Source organism: Notechis scutatus, chromosome 6, assembly GCF_049901735.1.
Source record: "Notechis scutatus isolate UNSWTSFEM ecotype Mainland chromosome 6, rNotScu1.2, whole genome shotgun sequence".
In the NCBI taxonomy this organism is placed as follows: domain Eukaryota; kingdom Metazoa; phylum Chordata; class Lepidosauria; order Squamata; family Elapidae; genus Notechis; species Notechis scutatus.
The window spans coordinates 79,548,146-79,567,210 of record NC_142014.1 but is presented as its reverse complement, the minus strand read 5'-3'; the positions used below and the strand labels follow the sequence as shown (position 1 = coordinate 79,567,210).

At 46.9% G+C, this 19,065-nt stretch overlaps 1 protein-coding gene across 1 annotated transcript in view; it reads right to left on the bottom strand.

The window, feature by feature from the left end:
• Window positions 1-18,334, bottom strand: part of LRGUK (leucine rich repeats and guanylate kinase domain containing) — a 65,734-nt gene extending 47,400 nt beyond the window's left edge. Inside the window, 7 exon segments of the mRNA XM_087969156.1 lie at window positions 849-973; window positions 6,711-6,792; window positions 8,195-8,295; window positions 9,536-9,617; window positions 13,114-13,221; window positions 18,075-18,133; window positions 18,136-18,334. Coding sequence (XP_087825282.1) covers window positions 849-973; window positions 6,711-6,792; window positions 8,195-8,295; window positions 9,536-9,617; window positions 13,114-13,221; window positions 18,075-18,133; window positions 18,136-18,334 — 756 coding nt within the window.
• Window positions 18,335-19,065: the final 731 nt, after the last annotated feature.

The window sequence follows — 19,065 nt, the reverse complement described above, 5'->3', positions numbered from 1 at the left end:
CTGCGCTTCGCCATGATTGCCCGTTAGGAGCGGCTGGTGGCGAGGCTGCCCGCGGGGCTCTCTAGATAAGGATGCAAGGGGGGTAATTAAGTCACCCCTGAAAAGACGGCCTAGCCATTTTTTCGGGGCTCAAAAAAATATAAGACCCGGCCTTATTTTATGAGAAACACGGTATTGCTAAGTGGGAAGGAAGGAAGGAAGGAAGGAAGGAAGGAAGGAAGGAAGGACCGTGGTGGCGCAGTGGCGAGACTGCAGCATTACAGGCTGACTCTGCCCACTGTCAGGAGTTCGATCTTGACCGGCTCAAGGTTGACCGCTTAGAGAGGGCTGTAAAAGCACTGTGAGGTGGGCTATAAGTCTAAGGGCTATTAGTAAGTGCTAAGGAAGGAAGGAAGGAAGGAAGGAAGGAAGGAAGGAAGGAAGGAAGGAAGGAAGGAAGGAAGGAAGGAAGGAAGGAAGGAAGGAAGGAAGGGCCATGGTGGGGCAGTAGTGAGACTGCAGTATTGCATTTTAACTGTCCATTCCCACAGCCAGGAGTTCAATCCTGACCGGCTCAAGGTTGACTCATCCTTCTATCCTTCTCAAGTCGGTCAAATGGGGACCCAGATGGTTGAAGGACGACAGGCTGACCCTGTAAACAATGCTGGCTCAGGAATTCTGGGAGCTGAAGTCCACAAGCCATCAAAGGGCCCGCGTTCTCCGACCTCTGATGTAGGGCTTCCAACCCCACCATCATCCTTTCACGACAAGCCAACATATGACGGTCAGGAAATTGTACAAGGTTGCAATGACAATAAAGTAAACTAAGCTAAAGAAGTTCAACTCGGGCCACCCATGAAAAAACTCACCAGGCAGAGGGTTTTGATGGGCAAATCTTTCAAGCCGGTAATTGCTTGGATCTGGTTGTTGGCTAAGCTCAGGTCGGTCAGGCTGTAGCAATTCTCCAGGCCCTGAATCTCCGCAATGCTGTTATCTGCACGTCGGCATGAGAATTAAGAAATAAAAACGGCAATGTAGACGGAGAGGAGGTCAAAGCTCACAGATGGAGGCCTGGGGAGAAAAGCTCCACGCCTTGAAGAGAAACCTGGGGGAGGCGTTGACTGGAGCGAGCGACGGGCAACTGGCACCCTCACCAAACATCTTCTTGGCGAAAGTTCTGAGGAGATTCAACTGGTCATTTGCATCCTTTTTTGGAGAGTCGTTGAGGCCACCTGGGAGTTTTTTTTTCTTTCTGCGTCCTCAGGGACACCTGAGTGGTGCAAATGGTTGTGTGGAGCCTTCTTGGATTCTAGGGGGCAGAAAACATCCTGCAGAAAGCACAGCTCCACAAGACAGTCCTTCTCGCAGTTCCAAGGGGCCTCAACGACCCTCTAAAAGGAATGCCAATGACCAGCTGTCTGCAAGGAGTTATCGATTCTCCCATTCTCCACCATCCGGTCAGAACTGAGGAAGCTTCTTGGAGGAGAAGGAAAACTTCTTCAAAAGAAAAAAAAACAAGAAAGTCCAGTTGCCTCCTGAAAAAAAAAAAAAAAAAAAAGCACCTTTGGGACTCCTTGGTGGTTTTCCTTCCTTAAAAATGCTCCAAAAATCAAAGAGCTCTGGAAAAAGCAAAATTGTGTTTTTGAGAGAAAAATTCTTGAAAGCCCTCTGCTCTTCTAGACAGACGGGGCTCAGTGGGAATCTAGAGATCTGCTCTGGCTATTTCCTTGTTTGTCCCAAAGTCCAGGCAACTGGGACTTCCTGGGTTTGTTTTTTTCCCCTAGAAAACATTTCGCTTCTCATCCAGGAGGCTTCTTCAGTTCTAGTGTCAGTTCTAGAACTTTTTCAGGGCTAACATGACGTTAGAACTGAGGCAGCTTCTTGGATAAGGAGCGAAACGTTTTCGAGGGGAAAAAAACCAAACAAACTAGGAAGTCCAGTTGCTTTTTTGGAAAAAAACCTCTTTGGGACAACCATGACCTGGATGATTGAGAAGCTCCATTCTTCCTTGTAGGGTCTCCTGCTTGGGCGGGGGGGTTGGACTAGATGACCTACAAGGTCCCTTCCAAGTCTATTATTCTGTAAATTTAATCTTCTGACATTTCCAGGCAGGGCTGGGAAAGATTCTTTTCTGAAACTTAGAAAAAAAAAAAAAAAACAATTGGGAAGCTATAGCCATACCGGGCTGGAGAGACCAAAGCTCCAGCTTACTACAGGTAGTCCTCGGCTTACGACCAAATTTACGTTGCTAAGTGAGACCTTGGTTAAGGGTGTTCTACCCCATTCTTGTCCCGGTTGTTAAGCGAACCATCGCCATCATAACTCAACAATTGCAATGACCCACTTAGCCACAGAGGGAAGAAAACTCGTAAGATGGTGCAAAACTCACTGAAGACGTTTCGCTTAGGCGGCAGAAACTTTGGGCTCAATTACGGTTGTAAGCCGAGGACTACTACCAGTATGCAGATCAGGGAGCTTTGATTATCTCGGGGGGGGGGGGAATTAAGAATAAACTCAGTCTAGCAGGAGGTTAAGCAAATGTTGATGGTTTCTAAGCAACATTTATACACTGTGTAAATGTTAGTCTTGAGCCATTGGGGCAACTGACTCAGGATTCCCAGGGGGAGAAGCTGCACAGGAAGAATATTTTTAATATTCCACATCTCGAAATCACAAACATGGTTAAAGTTTCCAGTCTCTCTTTACTGACTTCACTGTGCATAGTACCTCACTCAAGGGAGGTACTAATACCACTCTATAAAGCCTTAGTAAGACCACACCCAGAGTCCTGCATCCGGGTTTGGTTGCAGGAACTGGGCCTGGCTAGTCTAGGGAAGAGAAGGACCAGGGAGACAGGAGAGCAGTCTACAAAATTTGAGGGGCTGCCCCAGAGAGGAGGAGGGGGGTCAAGCTATTTTCTAAAGCACCCAAAGGCCAGGCAAGGAATAATGGATGGAAACTGAACCAGGAGAGATTCAACCTAGAAATAAGGAGGAATTCTCTGACAGTGTGAACAGTCAACCTATGGAAGAGAAGTTGCCTTTGGAAGTTGTGGGAGCTTCATCACTGGAGGCTGGGTGAAACCAGGCTCAATAGCAGTAACTGCAAGAGGGATCTTGGAGTCTGAGTGGACAACCAGCTAAAAATGAGTCAGCCGTGTGCAGCAGCAGCCAAAAAAGCCAATCCTGAGTTGCAATCCTAAATTGCATTAACAGAGGATACAATCCAGATCAAGGGAGGGACTAATACCACTCTATAAAGCCTTAGAAAGACCACACCCAGAGTCCTGCATCCGGTTTTGGTTGCAGGAACTGGGCCTGGCTAGTCTAGGGAAGAGAAGGACCAGGGGAGGCAGGAGAGCAGACTTCCAGTATTTGAGGGGCTGCCCCAGAGAGGAGGAAAGGGGTCAAGCTATTTTCTAAAGCACCCGAAGGTCAGACAAGGAATAATGGATGGAAACCGATCAAGAAGAGGTTCAACTTGGAAATAAGGAAGAATTTTCTGATGGAACCAATGGAATGAAGTTGCCTTCAGAAGTTGTGGGAGCTTCATCGCTGGAGGCTTTCAAGAAGAGACTGGACTGCCCTGTGTCAGAAATTGGGTAGGGGCTCCTGCATCAGCCGAGGGTTAGACTAGAAGACCTCCAAGGTCCTTTTCCAGCTCTATTCTGATTGAAATTGATCTCCCCTTGATAGGTTTGCATTCATTATTACTTGAACAGCCCTTTTGGTGGTTTGGAGGTGTTCTCCAAAGCACCCGAAGGCCAGACAAGGAAGAAGGGATGAAAAGTGATCAAGGAGAGATTCAACCTGGAAATAAGGAGGGATTTTCTGACAGGGAGAACCATCAACCTGTGGAACAGAAGTTGCCCTTGGAAGTTGTGGGAGCTTCATCGCTGGAGACTTTCAAGAAGAGACTGGACTGCCATTGGTCAGAAATGGTGTAGGGTCTCCTGCTTGGGGCAGGGGGTTGGACTAGATGACCTACAAGGTCCCTTCCAACTCTTGTTCATCTGTTAAAGCACAGTCTTTTTGAGTAGGGGGAGAAATATATGCTGGATAAATTCTTCTGCTTCAAGCACTCATATTATCGTTCCGCGTTTGAGAAAAAGGAAGCTGCTCGTATTAAACCGGGGGATGAAAAACAACAAATAAATCTGAAAGGCTATTTAAGCCAGGAGAATTCCTCTCAGGGTATATGGCTCTCTGCTCTGGAGGCAGGAGAGCATTTCCAAGGGACCCGTTACCGAAGCATCGGTCCCAGTCTGAAGACAATTCAAAGGAAAATGACGTCAATGTGTCTCTTGGCGCACGATATACATAACCAGCAGTGTGTTATGGAGGCCGTAGGAAGAGCCTGGCGGCAAAAGACTCAGTATCAACTCATAAAATATTTCTATGGTCTTTTTAGAGTTGCCAACGGAAAGGGTGGGTGGAGCAGTGTGGCAGCTTGCAAACCGAAACTGCATTCCATTAATGTTTTCAAAGATAGTAACCAGGTGACTGAAGTTTCTGCTGTGCAAAAATTCTAGCTGGAGAGCCTGATTGATGACTCTGGGCTATGGACGTGTCCCATTGGAGGATATGAATTATGATACACCCGGGGGGAACCAGGGTCAAGGGTGACAATGAATGATGTGTCTCAGAGTCGGCTACGCCCAGGCAGTGCCGGACATGGTAACTCCCAATAAATCCTTTGGAAGTTTTGGACGTTTGGCTGGAGATTCATGATTTCAATGGGGGCAACTGCCAAGAATCCCGACAACTGGATTTTTTTTCAAGCAATTTGTAAGCGGTCCTCATCTTACGACCGCAATTCGGCCTGAAATGCCTGTCGCCGAGCCAAACATCGCTTCAAGGAAATTCTGCCCCGTTTTACAATTTTTCTCGCCGCGCCTGTGAAAGGAATCACTGCGGTTGTGTTGAGTTAGTAAGGTGGGCGTTAAGTGAATCCAGCCCCCTCCCGGTTGACTTCACTGGTTAGGAGGTCGCAGAAGGAGGGAATCGCGTGACCTCCGGGACACTGCGACCGTCATAAATAGGAGTTGGTTTGTCAAGTGTCTATTGTGGTTCGCCGGCAACAGGTGCGGACGGCTGAGGTCTCGGAGAGCGAGGACTCAGATGAGGGGCCTGCATGTGATGCAGGGATGGGGCCAGGACCATCAGGGAGTGAAGTTCTGCTTTGGAGAGTGTGGAGGCTGGCAGTAGTGATGAAGAGCACCCCGAGGAGCCTGTGCCAAGTGTGCATGCGTGCAGGGCTGCTCGAAGGAAAGAGCAGCTGCAGCAGCACGGGCGACTCGGGAGGAAGGCTGCAAGGTCAATGGCCCCTCTCTTAAGAGACAAAAGCCAGCTGAGAAACCAGAGTTCTTGGCAGGAAGCAAAGAAGTTTTTGCACTCAAGCCTTGTGGACGTTCGGGATATCTTGGTTTGTGTTTGGAGGCTCTTTGTGTTTGAATTATTGCTTAGTAACTTTATCTGGTGTTCTTGGCAGCCTTGCCCAACCTTGGCAAGGCTCTTTCTTATCGGAGCTAATTGGTTTGAAACAGCCTTTTAACTGGGAAGGAACAGGCTTCGTAAGGAATCATTAAAAGGTTGTGCTGTTACCTCTGCCTCGTGTTTGCTTCCTTGGAACCAGGTTTGGGTCAGAACAGCGTCTGAGTTTTGATAGCATGATCCTGGGGGGCTGCAGCGATGGGCGTAAGTATGACAAACAGTTGCTTTTCCCCCCAATGATGTTGTAACTTTGAATGGTCACTAAATGAATCGAGGACCATTTGTATAAAGAAAGGGACTTCGGTCACACTGCCAACGTTGCTTTTTGTGGAGCTGGATAAAAAGAGCTTTTAAAAACAACTGGATTTCGAGGAGGCCTTCAACGGAATTGCGTAGCAAATCCAACCCCCCAAATTTGATACCGGGTGGTCCTCGACTTATGACTATTCGTTTAGTGACCGTGCAGAGTTACAACGGCACCAGGAAAAGCGACTTAGGAGCTTTTTTCACACTTACGACTGTCGCAGTGTCCCCGTGGTCACCTGATCAAACTTCGGACGCTTGGCAACTTGACTCACAGTTATGACGGTTGCAGCGTCCTGGGGGATAATGTGATCTGCTTTTGCGACCTTCCGACGAGCCAAATCAACGGGGAGAGGCTGAATTCATTTAACAACCGTGTCATTAACTTAATGACTGCAGCAAGGATGGTCGTAAACTGAGGCAAGGCTCGCTTAAACGACTGCCACGATCAGCAACAGACATCTGAAATCTTGCCCCAGGAAACTGCGGCAAGAAAGGCGATCTCACGGGGCCGAAATTCACTGAACGACCATCTTGTTTAGCGACGCAAATGTTGGGCTCCAATACGTCGTAAATTGAGGACCACCTGTACATTGAGAGTGGTTTTGTAACATGAGGGCTGGGGTGAAGGAGCTCTTCACAAAATAACCATCACAAGTAGGCTTGATTGGTCTGAAAATATCCGGTGGATGGAAGATAAATTAAACCTTCATCCTATCAGGATGTTTACAGAGCTAATTGCTGCAATTAGAACGGATGCCTTTGTAATACAGCTTGAACCTTCCTGTTCATTCATTTATTTATTTTTAATTAAAAAAATATCTTTTTTGAAAAGGCAGCTTGGACAGGGAACCTACTGGGATCCAAAGAAGGTCCTGCCCTGTTCTAAATGCATCATTTTAATTTTAATTTTTTTTTATTTTTAAAAAAGGATACTGTCCAGGATGAGCGTTTTGAGGGACTGATAATTGGAAAGGTCTTGCATTTCAGGAATATCATTGTAGGAAAAATTAGCCACCTGGAAAGAGAACAAAAAAAAAAAAAAAATGGAAAAGGATACATAAAGGTGTCCTAATCAACCAGCAGTTAGAAGACATGAGGAAAACTCAAGTGTGCAACACATGGACACAGACCTAACCGTAGTTTCAACAGGGAAACTGTGAGCATCGTAGACCAAGCCAAGTCCAAAATCCCTAGATAATTCCTGGAAGCTGGCACTCTGACAAAAACAGCCATCAATGGGCACACTGAGATAAACAACGTTTACATACCGTTTGAAAGAGACTATCACAAAGCTGAAAAGGAAGTCTAAAACAGAACCTTGCCAGCAATCAACACTGAGATAAGCTTAACGCCAAGATTAACATTAAACCAACAATTAAGGATACCCCAATCAAATAAACAACAACCTAATTAAGGAATGAGCAAGACCACTTCTAGCAACATCAGTATATAAACAGAGAGCAAACCCCGCTCCCCTCTAGCCCTGATGATGTTACTTAATTGGGTCTGCAAGAAAACCACCAAGCTCGGAGAGCACCAAGGACCTCAAAGAGCTTCCTCCTCCTCCTCCCTCCTTCCCAGCACTGATGAAGTTACCTAGTTGGGTGATGAAACGTCTGCAAGAAAACCACCAAGCTCAGAGAGCACCAAGGCCTCACCATTCAACTCTGAGCTACAAATATTCTATTGCTGTCTTCTACCCCAGCCCAGCCACCATCATCCAATTCAGGATAATTTGGAAAAACAAGAAAGAAAGAAAGAAAGAAAGAAAGAAAGAAAGAAAGAAAGAAAGAAAGAAAGAAAGAAAGAAAGAAAGAAAGAAAGAAAGAAAGAAAGAAAGAAAGAAAGGGGAAGGGAAGGGAAGGGAAGGGAAGGAGGGAAAGAGGGAAGGAAGGAACAAAGGAAGGAAAAGAAAGAAGGAAGGAAGGAGGGAAGAAAAGAAAGGAAGGAAAAGGGAGGAAGGAAAGAACAAAAGAAAGATACAAATTCCTATAAAGGTTTTAAGCACACTCAGTCTCACTGCTGCAAAGATAAATGCAAAGATAAATGCAAAACAGATCAAAAATTCCATTTTCTTCATTTAGGGTCAAGCGCCAAGAAAATCAGGAGATCCAGGTAGTTCAAATGGGCCTAAAAAGATTGATTTGCACGCTTAAGCTCTCTACAAGAATCTGAACTACTAACAGCCAAAGGAAATTTGACGGTAGAGAGAGTAGAGGGAATTCATGGGCTGGACTTAAATCACTTGCGGGTGCGAAGGGACTCATGACTCATGATGCATTTGACCCCTCCCTCGGCCTCAGCCTGGTCATCTCCCACATTTAAGTGGGCTGAACAAGGCAGTTTGACTGGCCAGCTAACTGCAAGCGGGGTGGGGGATGGGTGAGCCAGATTCACAGGTGTGTTTTGAAACTCACCTGGAGGTTCTTGGGTGGCCTGAAGTCAAAATAGGTGGTTAGTGCATTATGGGAGACATCCAATTCCAACAGGTAAGGCATGTAACTGATGAAAGAGAGATCTAAAAAAGAAAAAAATGAGAGGAGGGATATAAAAGGAGATACGTGCGACTCAGGCCGGTCTAATTTAAATTCTAGTTTTGGATCTGGATGGCTGTGATGACCCAAAGGGGCGTGGCACAAAGGCAATACAGTCAAATAAGCAAGAAGAGTCCCTTTAATACCTCCAACTTTGCCCCCAATGTCCAGGTTACCTTCAGCTGGAGAAAAACGCTCCCAGGAACAGCCTTTAAGTGGAGGAAATTCAGTCCAAAACAAAATACATACAGACTGTAACTAAAAATCCAAACAAATCAAGCTGCAGTAATTAACTTGATAGGGCAGAAGGAATTTCAGACTTGAAAGGCAAGCAAAACACACACAGTTGGGAAGATGCCAGGAACACAGATAAGCCTAATACCAGATAATTCACGATTTGCTCCCAACAATTTGCTGTGCGCAGCTTCCCTTTTTAAACACTGTGTTCCCAGCTGCAGCTAATGAAGGGAATCAGGGCCCTTTCCTCCACCATAAGCCATGCAACCCACGTTGCTCCCTTCCCCGTTCCTCCCTGCATGCCCTAGGATGAAGAGGGGGTGGGCCTGGGTCTTCCTCCGAATTCCCTCTGCCTTGCTCTACCTCTCCCCTGCTCTGCCCAGTCGGACTTTGCCCTTCCCCAGTTTCCTACACAGCCAATGGAGCCGCACTCCCACTCCCTGTCGGCTGTTCAGCTTCCTTCTCTGAATCAGATTCCAACAGGGGCAGGACACTGGCCTTTGAATGCTGCATGGAAATATCCAAGCCGTTCTGTCCAGGTAGTCCTCGACTTACGGATACAATGGAGCCCGAAATTCCTGCGGCTAAGCAAAGCGTTTGATAAGTGAGTTTTGCCCCACGTTTAACAACCGTCCTTGCCACAGTTAGCAGCCTGGTTGTTAAGTGAATCTGGCTTCCTCCCCCACCCACCCCAGTTGTCTTTGCTGGACAGCTGGTCACAAAAGGGGATTGTGTAAACCCCCCCGCCTGGGACAAAGCAACCATCGTAAATATGAGTCGGCGGCCAAGCGCCTGACTGTTGATCCCGTGACTGCGGGGAGGCTGCAAGGGGTTCTAAAGTGTGAAACCTGGTCATCGTCGGTCCCTTTTCCCCCCCGTGCCGTTGTAATTTCGAATGGTCGCTCGGTGAACAGTCGTAAGTCAAGGACTACCTGTAACAACGGCCGACCACTTTCGAGGGCAAGAGTAGCCGTGGAGCTCACATACCACTGATTTTATTGTAGGAAAGATCGAGCTTTTCGAGATGAATGTATCTGGAAAGTACGTGGACGTCACTCAAAAGACGGTCCTGCAGGAATAAAGAAGGGAGAGAGAAAGAGAGAGGAGGGAGGGAGGGGAAGAGAGAGAGAGAGAGAGAGAGAGAGAGAGAGGGAGGGAGGGGAGAGAGAGAGAGAGAGAGAGAGAGAGAGAGAGAGAGAGAGAGAGAGACGGGATCAGAGAAGGTCTTCTGGGTAGATCTCCTGGAGAATGTCTGCCTGAGACCCACCGAGTTCAAAATCCTGCCCTCCGGGGACAGACCTCTGAATGGTCAGATGGCTCCTCCCCCCCCCCCCCCCCCCCCCCCCCCCCCCCCCCCCCCCCCCCCCCCCCCCCCCCCCCCCCCCCCCCCCCCCCCCCCCTCCCCTTCATCAGGGTCTCAATGGGAGTGCCTAGCCAACATCTACCCCCCCCCCCCCCCCCCCCCGGGTTGCGCTCTAGGGCACTGGTCCCCAACCTTTTTTGTACCAGGGACCAGTTTCACGATTATTCATTCTTTGCGGCCCGGTACAAAATGATCCACGGACCGGTACCGGCATCAGCACGCATGACCAAGGCAAGGCGAGCCGAGCGACCGGCCAGCCAGCCGTCCCCCGCTTCTCCCCGCCACCTTCAGCTCCTCCTTTGTACCTTCTCGTGGTCGATGGGCTTTTCGGGCTCTTTCTTAATCTCCTCCTGAGTAACGCGAGACTCCACCGCCATCGGGACGGCTCTTCATTCGAACCCGCCCCCTGCCCTTCGACGAAACTAAGGCGCGAGGATTCCCTCAGCACCCAAACGCCGCTTTCCAACCGACGACCGACAAGCTCACCCGGAAGCAGTTTCTCAAGCGCCATTGAAACAAGATGGCGGCGCCCAAGCAAAGTAGGCCCTACTTTGATCTTTCATTCTTTGCGGCCCGGTACAAAATGATCCACGGACCGGTACCGGTCCGGGGCCCGGTGGTTGGGGACCCCTGCTCTAGGGCATTGATTTTTGTTGTGGGGTGCCGAAAGCGCATGCATGCCGGCGCCCACAATGCGATGCGCCCCGCCCCCCCTGCACATGTGCACGCAACACTCCCACTCCCTTACTGCACTGCGCATGCACACGCCTCCCAGCTGATTTTCAGCCCATTTGAGGCCGTTTTCACCTTCCTGCAGGCTCGAGGGAAGCCTTGGGAGGCTGAAAACAGGCCCGTTTTGGCACTTCTGGTATTTCCGGAAGGCCCGTTTTTCGGCCTCCCGAGGTTGCAGAGGCTTGCCTCAAAATGGATTAAAAACATGAGAATGTTCAAGCTATGATAGACCCCAAACCCCTAACTTCTGGGAGATGAAGTCCATACTTCATAATATCCTCACAATGACTACCAATACTTCACAATCAGGAAAACAAAATCTGCAAGATTTTGATGTATTCGTAGGAAACTAACCGCAGATCAAGCAGAGATTTTGGCTATACCAGTTTTGGTCCAAGAGTTGGAAATTTACATAGGTATCTCACTTCCTTTTACCGCCCCTCATCCTGGACTAAACACTTGTGAGGCAGGTTGAGCTGAAAGAGATCGGTCCAAATTCACCCGGGAGCTTCTGTGGTCCACACTAAACTTTAATCTCTATTTTTGCTTATCTGATTTAAACTCTGCCTTTCTACTCAGTGGAATCTCAGAGTAATTAAAAATAATTAAAATAGAAACTGTGAAAAGCACCTGATGTAGATATCCTAAAGAACCCAGGTCACAGTATTTCTAAACCAAGGTTTCTCAATCTTGGCAGCTTTCAGATGAGTGGACTTCAACTCCCAGAATTGTTGTTACATCCTCTAACCCCGACTCCTTTAGCCTTAAACTATCCATTATTGACCTCACCCCATTCCTAAGAGGTCTGTAAGGGACGTGCATAAGTGCACCATCGTGCCTACCGTCCCTGTCCTACTGTCCCCATTTATTCGCACCTATTTCCTGTCTTCTTACTCATGTTCTTACTCATGTTTTTAATACTTATACCTATTATCTGGTAAGTGATTGACAAATCAAATAAATAAATAAAATAAAATATAAAAAAAGGAAGGAAGGGGGAAGGAAGGAGAACAGGAAAGGGGAAGGAAGGAAGGAAGGAAGGAAGGAAGGAAGGAAGGAAGGAAGGAAGGAAGGAAGGAAGGAAGGAAGGAAGGGAGAGAAAAGAATGGAGGGAGGGAGAGAAAAAGGAAGGGGGAAGGAAGGGAGGGAGGAAGGAAGGAAAGGAAGGAAGGGGGAAAGGAAGGAGAACCAGGAAGGGGAAGGAAGGAGAACAGGAGGGGAGGAAGGAGAAAAGAATGGAGGGAGGAGCAAAAAAAGGGAGGGAGCAGGAGGAAGGAAAGAAGGAAGGAAAGAAAAGGGAGTGAGGGAGTGGGAGGGAGGAAGGAAGGAAAGGAAGGAAGGGGAAAGGAAGGAGAACCAGGAAGGGGAAGGAAGGAAGGAAGGAGAGAAAAGAATGGAGGAGAGAAAGGAAGGGAGAGAATACGCATTCCTAAGAGGTCTATAAGGGGCGTGCATCATGCCTACCGTCCCTGTCCTATTGTCCCCATTTAATCGTACTTATTTCCTGTATTCTTGCTCATGTTTATACTCACATCTATTATCTTGTAAGTGATTGACAAATCAAATAAATCAAAATTCCCCAGCCAAGAACGGCTGGGAAATTCTGGGCGTTGAAGTCCACTCATCTGAAAGCTACCTAGATTGAGAAACATGGATCGAAATAATCAAAAATTATCTCCAAGATAACGGTGTGCAAGAGATTGAGTTGAGGCATTGGTGGACTTAAATACCCAATGTATGAAGAAAAACTCGATCAAAAGAGCATTGTTAAGATAGCCTTGCCCAGAGCATGGCACAAAGGCAACACAGTTAAATAAGCAAGAAGAGTCACTTTATTATCTCCAACTTTGCCCCCAATGTCCAGGTTATCTTCGGCTGGAGAAAAACACTCCCAGGAACAGCCTTTGACTGCAGAAAATTCAGTTCAAAAACAAAGTACATACAAACTGTAACTAAAAATCCAAACAAACCAAGCTGAAGTAATTAACTTGACAGGGCAGGAGAAGGAATTGCAGACTTGAAAGCACAGCAAAACACACTCAGTTGGGAAGATGCCAGGAACACAGATAAGCCTCGACAATACCAGATAATTCACGATTTTTTCCCAACAACTTGCTGTTGGCAGCTTCCCTTTTTTATCCACTGTGTTCCCAGCTGCAGCTAATGAAGGGAATCAGGGCCCTTTCCTCCCCCGTAAGCCACACAACTCACGTTGCTCCCTTCTCCGTCCCTCCCTGAGTGCCCTAGGATGAAGAGGGGGTGGGCCTGGCTCTTCCTCTGAATTCCCTCTCCCTTGCTCTACCTCTCCCCTGCTTTGCCCAGCCGGACTTAGCCCTTCTCCAGTTTCTTCCACAGCCAACGGAGCCACACTCCCACTCCCTGTCAGCTATTTGGCCTCCCACTCTGAATCAGATTCTGACAGGGGCATGACAGGTGACAATGCTGGGGACAAAAGTTTTCCTAAACTCACCGAAAGTGACAGGTGAAGGTAGACACGCTCCATGCCGGAGGCGGAACGCCCTAAGGTGTGCAGGGCTTCTGCAATTGTAGCTTCGTTCAACATACCGTCAAACACGTCCTGCGCATGTGCAAAGAGAAACAGAGGAAGACACAGTGGGGCAGAGCAAAAATAATAGAAATGCAAGATTTGGCGCTTGTAGCTTGGTGAGGGCAGAGGGCAGACTTCTCTCTTGTGTATGATGATGATTATGATGATTACAATTACGATTACTACTATTACTTTTATTTATTTATTTATTTATTTATTTATTTATTTGATTTGCCAATTGTTTACAAGATAATAAGTATAAATGTATACATAGTTGTGAATACATGAAATGGTTACATATAAGAAAAATAAAAGAAGAGAAACAATAGGATAGGGACGGTAGGCACGTTGGTGCGCTTATGCACGCCCCCTACAGACCTCTTAGAAAAGGGGTGAGGTCAATAGTAGACAGTCTAAGGTTAAAGTTTTTGGGGTTTGGGAAGAAACTACAGAGTCGGGTAGAGTATTCCAGACATTGACCACTCTATTGCTGAAGTCGTATTTCCTGCAATCAAGTTTGGTGCGGTTTACTTTGAGTTTGTATCTATTGTGTGCTCTTGTGTTGTTATGGTTGAAGCTGAAGTATTCATTGACAGGTAGGACATTGCAATGTATGATTTTGTATATCATGCTTAGGTCAGACCGAAGACGGCGTAATTCAAGGTTTTCTAGTTCTAGAATTTCAAGTCTGGTGGCATAAGGTATTCTACAGCGAGTAGAGGAGTGGAGAACTCTTCTTGTGAAATATTTCTGGACTTTCTCAATTGTGCTAATATCAGATACGTAGTGTGGGTTCCAGACTGATGAACTGTATTCGAGTATTGGTCTAGCAAATGTTTTGTATGCTCTGGTTAGTAGTGTGATATTGCCAGAGAAAAAGCTACGTAGGATTAGGTTAACAACTCTTAATGCCTTTTTGGCTATGTAGTTGCAGTGTGCTCTAGCACTTAGATCATTAGAGGTGAGTATTCCAAGGTCCTTTACAGAGCTTGGGTCATCAACAAGATCTTGACTATTCAGCTTGTATTTTATTTTCTGATTTTTTTTGCCAATATGTAAGACAGAGCATTTATTTGTTGAGATTTGAAGTTGCCATTTGTTTGACCATTCTGATACATAGTCAAGATCTTTTTGTAGGGTAGCAGTATTGTCTGTGGTATTGAACAGCTTTACATCATCAGCGAAGAGAACACAATTGCTCTTAATATGATCACAGAGGTCGCTTATGTAGATTATGAAGAGAGTTGGTCCTAGAACACTGCCTTGGGGAACACCACTATTGACAGGTACTGGATTTGATAGGACGCTCCCGATTTTGGCCATTTGTTGTCTGTTTGACAGGAATGCTTCTATCCACTTATTCAGTTGTCCAGAGATACCATAGGATTTTATTTTTAGGAGTAGTTTGTCGTGTACCACTGAATCAAAGGCTTTACAGAAGTCTATGTAGATTGCGTCTATTGTTTTGCCCTGGTCGAGTTGTGTCGTCCATATGTTTTTGCAGTGTAAGAGTTGCAGATTACAGGATAGTTTTTCCTGAAACCAAATTGTTTATTGGAGAGTAGGTTATTTGTCTCTAAGTGAAGGATGATGGATTGGTTAATAATTGATTCCATGACTTTACAGGTGACGCAGCATAAGGAGATTGGCCTGTAGTTTTCAACTAGGCTTGGGTCTCCCTTTTTGAAGATGGGGATGACTGTGGCTTGTGACCATAGGTTAGGCAAGGAGCTGGTTCTGAAAGATTTTTCAAAGATTATGCTTAGAGGTTTGGCTATGGCAGTGGATAGCTTTCTTAAGAAGTAGGCACATATTCCATCCGGTCCAATAGATAGAGATGGTTTTAGGTTGCGTATTGCTTTTTCAACATTGTCTTCTGTGAAATCGATATGTATTAGATCATTGTTGTTATCTGTGGTACGGCTAGGAAATATTGGGCATGATCCATTGCTGTTTACAAATACTGAGCCGAAGAATGTGTTAAAGATGTTGGCTTTAATGGTGTCGTCGTTGCAGTCTTTACCATCAGGTCCTATCAAGGAGGGATGGACCTTGAGTCTTTTAGTTTGTTGTTTACAAAATTGTAAAAAGCGCGGTGGAATTGGTGCTTAGAAGGTTTTCCTCTTGTTTAATGTGATAATTTATTCATTAACCATGAAACTCAGTCAACTGAACAATTAAAAATGCATCACAAGTATCATTGACTGGCGCTAATAGTTGATACAGGTTGCTGCCAGCGTCCTAGGTATCAACCAGGTACCTTAAGATGTACGATGTTCCGAGTAGCGGAGTTTTTTGCAGTTCTGCTGGTGTGATTGCCGGAAGCTGCAATTTCTCGATGTGTTTTGTTAACTTCTTGAACATGGCGCCAATTGCCCCGACGACAATGGGGGAATCATTCTTACACCTTTCATCGATAACTGTATAGTTTCGATGGCCAGGTTGCGATATTTTGTGATATTTTCCCCCGTTCTTTTTCTTCGACTCTGTCGTCTCCTGGTACCACGATATCAATAAATTGTACATTTCGGTTTTTAACAACTGTGATATATGGTATGTTGTGTTCCAAATGGCAATCTGTCTGTATTCGAAAGTCCCACAAGACCTTCACCTTCTCATTTTGAACAACTTTTTCCACTTTATGTTCCACTTTATGTTATGACTTTTTGGATAGGTAAGGCATATTTTTTACATAATGACCAGCGGATTAATATAGCAACTCGGTCATGTGTAGCTTTGTAATCAGTCTGCCGATTTTGCTGCACTCACATATTAAATGAGAAACAGTTTTAACTTTTGTTGCAAAGTCAGCAGTTTGGATTGTCAGTAGATTTTTGTATCTGTTCTTCTTCTTCTTCTTCTTCTTCTTCTTCTTCTTCTTCTTCTTCTTCTTCTTCTTCTTCTTCTTCTTCTTCTTTTCTTTTCTTTTTTTTTTCTTTTCTTTTCTTCTTCTTCTTCTTCTTCTTCTTCTTCTTCTTCTTCTTCTTCTTCTTCTTCTCCTCTTCTTCTTCTTCTTCTTCTGCCTCCTCCTCCTCCTCCACTACTATTACTATATTATTATTATTATTATTATTATTATTATTATTATTATTATTATTATTATTATTATTATTATTATTATTATTATTATTATTATTATTATTATTATTAGCACAGCTAGCCAGATGTTCAGCCTGGGTTTGGCATCTCTGTCCATCTATCAAGTCCTTACCAAGGACCTGGAGTAGGCAAATCTGGATGTTTGACGGTGTTACAGATATTCCTTGCAGGATGGAAGCTGTTCCAAGTATTATGTTATTGTTGCTATTGTTATTATTGCTTATTGTTGTTATTGTTATAATAATTAAATAAATTAATAATTACATTTATATGCTGCCCATCTCACAGTCACCTGGCTCCATTTAGAGGAGTCTTCCCCCCAAAATCCCTCCCGTAAATCTCCCAATAAGAGCTCCCTCCGCAATTCCAGTAATGCTCTGAATAGACCAAGGGTCTTCAAACTTGGCAAATTTAAGACTTGTGGACTTCAACTCCCAGAATTCCCGAGCTAACATGACTGAGAGGAGGAACTCTGGGAGTTGAAGTCCACAAGTCTTAAAGCTGTCAAGTTTGAAGACCCCTGGCATAGAGCCACCTTTGCAAAAGCCTCCCTCCCAGTCTCCTCAGGAGCCCCCTCCCCAATTCCCATAATGCCCCATGTAGGGGCGCCCTTCCAAAAACTCCTACCTCCTCATTACCATAATACTCCACATAGAGGCACCTTTCCAAAAGCCCCCCCCCTCTGCACAAGTCTCAAGAGCCCCTCTCCTCAATTCCCGTAATTCTCCATATAGAGGCACCTTTCCAGAAACCTCTCCTCCCCAAGTCTCCTTAGGAGTCCCCTCCCCAATTCCCGTAATGTCCCATAAAGGGGCGCCCTTCCATATGCCCATCCCGTAAATCTCCCAATAAGAACCCCCTTCTCAATTCCCATAATGCTCTGCATAGAGGCCTCTTTCCAAAAGCCTCCCTGTACCCCAAAGTCTCCTCAGGAGCCCCCTTCCCCAATTCCCATAATGTTCTGAATAGGGGCACCCTTCCAAAAAAACCCTCCCGTAAATCTCTTAATAAGAGCCCCCATCTCAATTCCTGTAATGCCCCATATAGAGGCACCCTTCTAAAACTCCCCTCCCCCATAAGTCTTCTCAAAAGCCCCCTTCCCAATTACTGTAATGCCCTATATAGGGGCGCCCTTCCAAAAAAAACCTCCCGTAAATCTCTTAATAAGAGCCCCCATCTCAATTCCTGTAATGCCCCATATAGAGGCACCCTTCCAAAACTCCCCCCACAAGTCTCAAGAGCCCCTCTTCAATTACCCTAATGCCCCGTATAGGGGCGCCCTTCCAAAAGCCCCTCCCATAAATCTCCCAATGAGAGCCCCCTGCCCAATTCCCATAATGCCCCACATAGGGGGAACTTTCCAAAAGCCCTCCCGAAATCTCTTAAAAGGAGCCCCCTCCTCAATCCCCGTAATGTCTCATATAGAGGCGCCCTTCCAAAAAAAACCTTCCGTAAATCTCCCAAAAGCCTCCTCCCCAATCCCCGTAATATCTCATATAGAAGGGCCCTTCCAAAACTCCCCGCCCCCAAGTCTCCTCAGAAGCCCCTCTCCCCAGGCTCATATAGGGGTGCCCATCAAAAGTCCCTCCCGTAAATCTCTTAATAAGAGCCCCCTTCTCAATTCCCGTAATTCTCCGTATACGGGCGCCCTTCCAAAAGCCCCAATAAGAAACCCCCTCCTCGTTACCGTAATGCCTTCGCGCAGCAAAACTCTCTCCCCTCCCACCAGTCCCTCCCGTAAATCCCTAATAGCGCCCCACCACCACCACTACCGGCGGCCGCACCTCCTCCATGAGCTCCGGCTCGAGATCCGACTCGGTGGACTCCTCCTCCTCCTCTCCTCCTCCTCCTCCTCGCTGTCTTCCTCCTCCTGTCTTCCTCCTCCGCCGGCGCGGAGGAGCGAGAAGGTGACGGAAGGCGCCGTCACCCAGGACCGCGTTAGCGCCATGCGGTCCTCCAGGGAGGCCTGGCTCATGCCTCGCCATGACTGGTTGCTCTGCGACGACAGCGGCGACGGCGACCGGGGTGACGGAGACCGCGGCATCTTTCGTGGGGAGGGAAATAAAGAAACAAAAACAACCGCGCCGGCTTCGCCTCTCAGGGGCGGAGCGCCGCCATCTTGTTGGCGGCCGTTGCCACGGCGACGCCAAAGGGGGGAAAGGGGCGGGCGGCCGCTGCCGACGTTGCGTCATCGCCGCCGCGCGTGTTGCGACGCCGCGCGGGGCGTGATGGGAAACGTAGTTCGGGCTGGCTTCGAGGGTGTTAGATTTTATTTGCCGCGGTGGCTTCTGGGAGGCTTTGGCTTCTATATTTAGGAGTGGTTTTTTTCTTTCTCTCCCCCCAATCTAAGAGGGTGGACTTCAACTCCCAAAATTCCCCAGCCAGGGTTGCTGGCTGGGGAATTCTGGGAGTTGAAGTCCACCCCTTTTAAAGTGCCTCAGGTTGAAAAATGCTTAATATGAGCCATTAACTGGAGCAGAGAGGGTCCTGATGGATGATCTCTGGGCACCCCGATTTCCCTGCCCTGCCCACCCACCCACCTCTGTGTTGCCAGCCCTTCGAGGTAGGCCACATCAAGGAAAGAGACACCCTGCCTTAGCACTGTATGGATTCAGGCTGTAATTGAGATACTCCCTGGCTTGCAACCGTTCCGTTTTGTGGCCAAAGTTACGGCACTGAAATCAAGTGACTTGTGACTGTCGTTCACACTTAATGACCGTTGCACCCACCCACTCCATGCTCACGTGATCAAACTTTGGACCCTTGGCAACCATA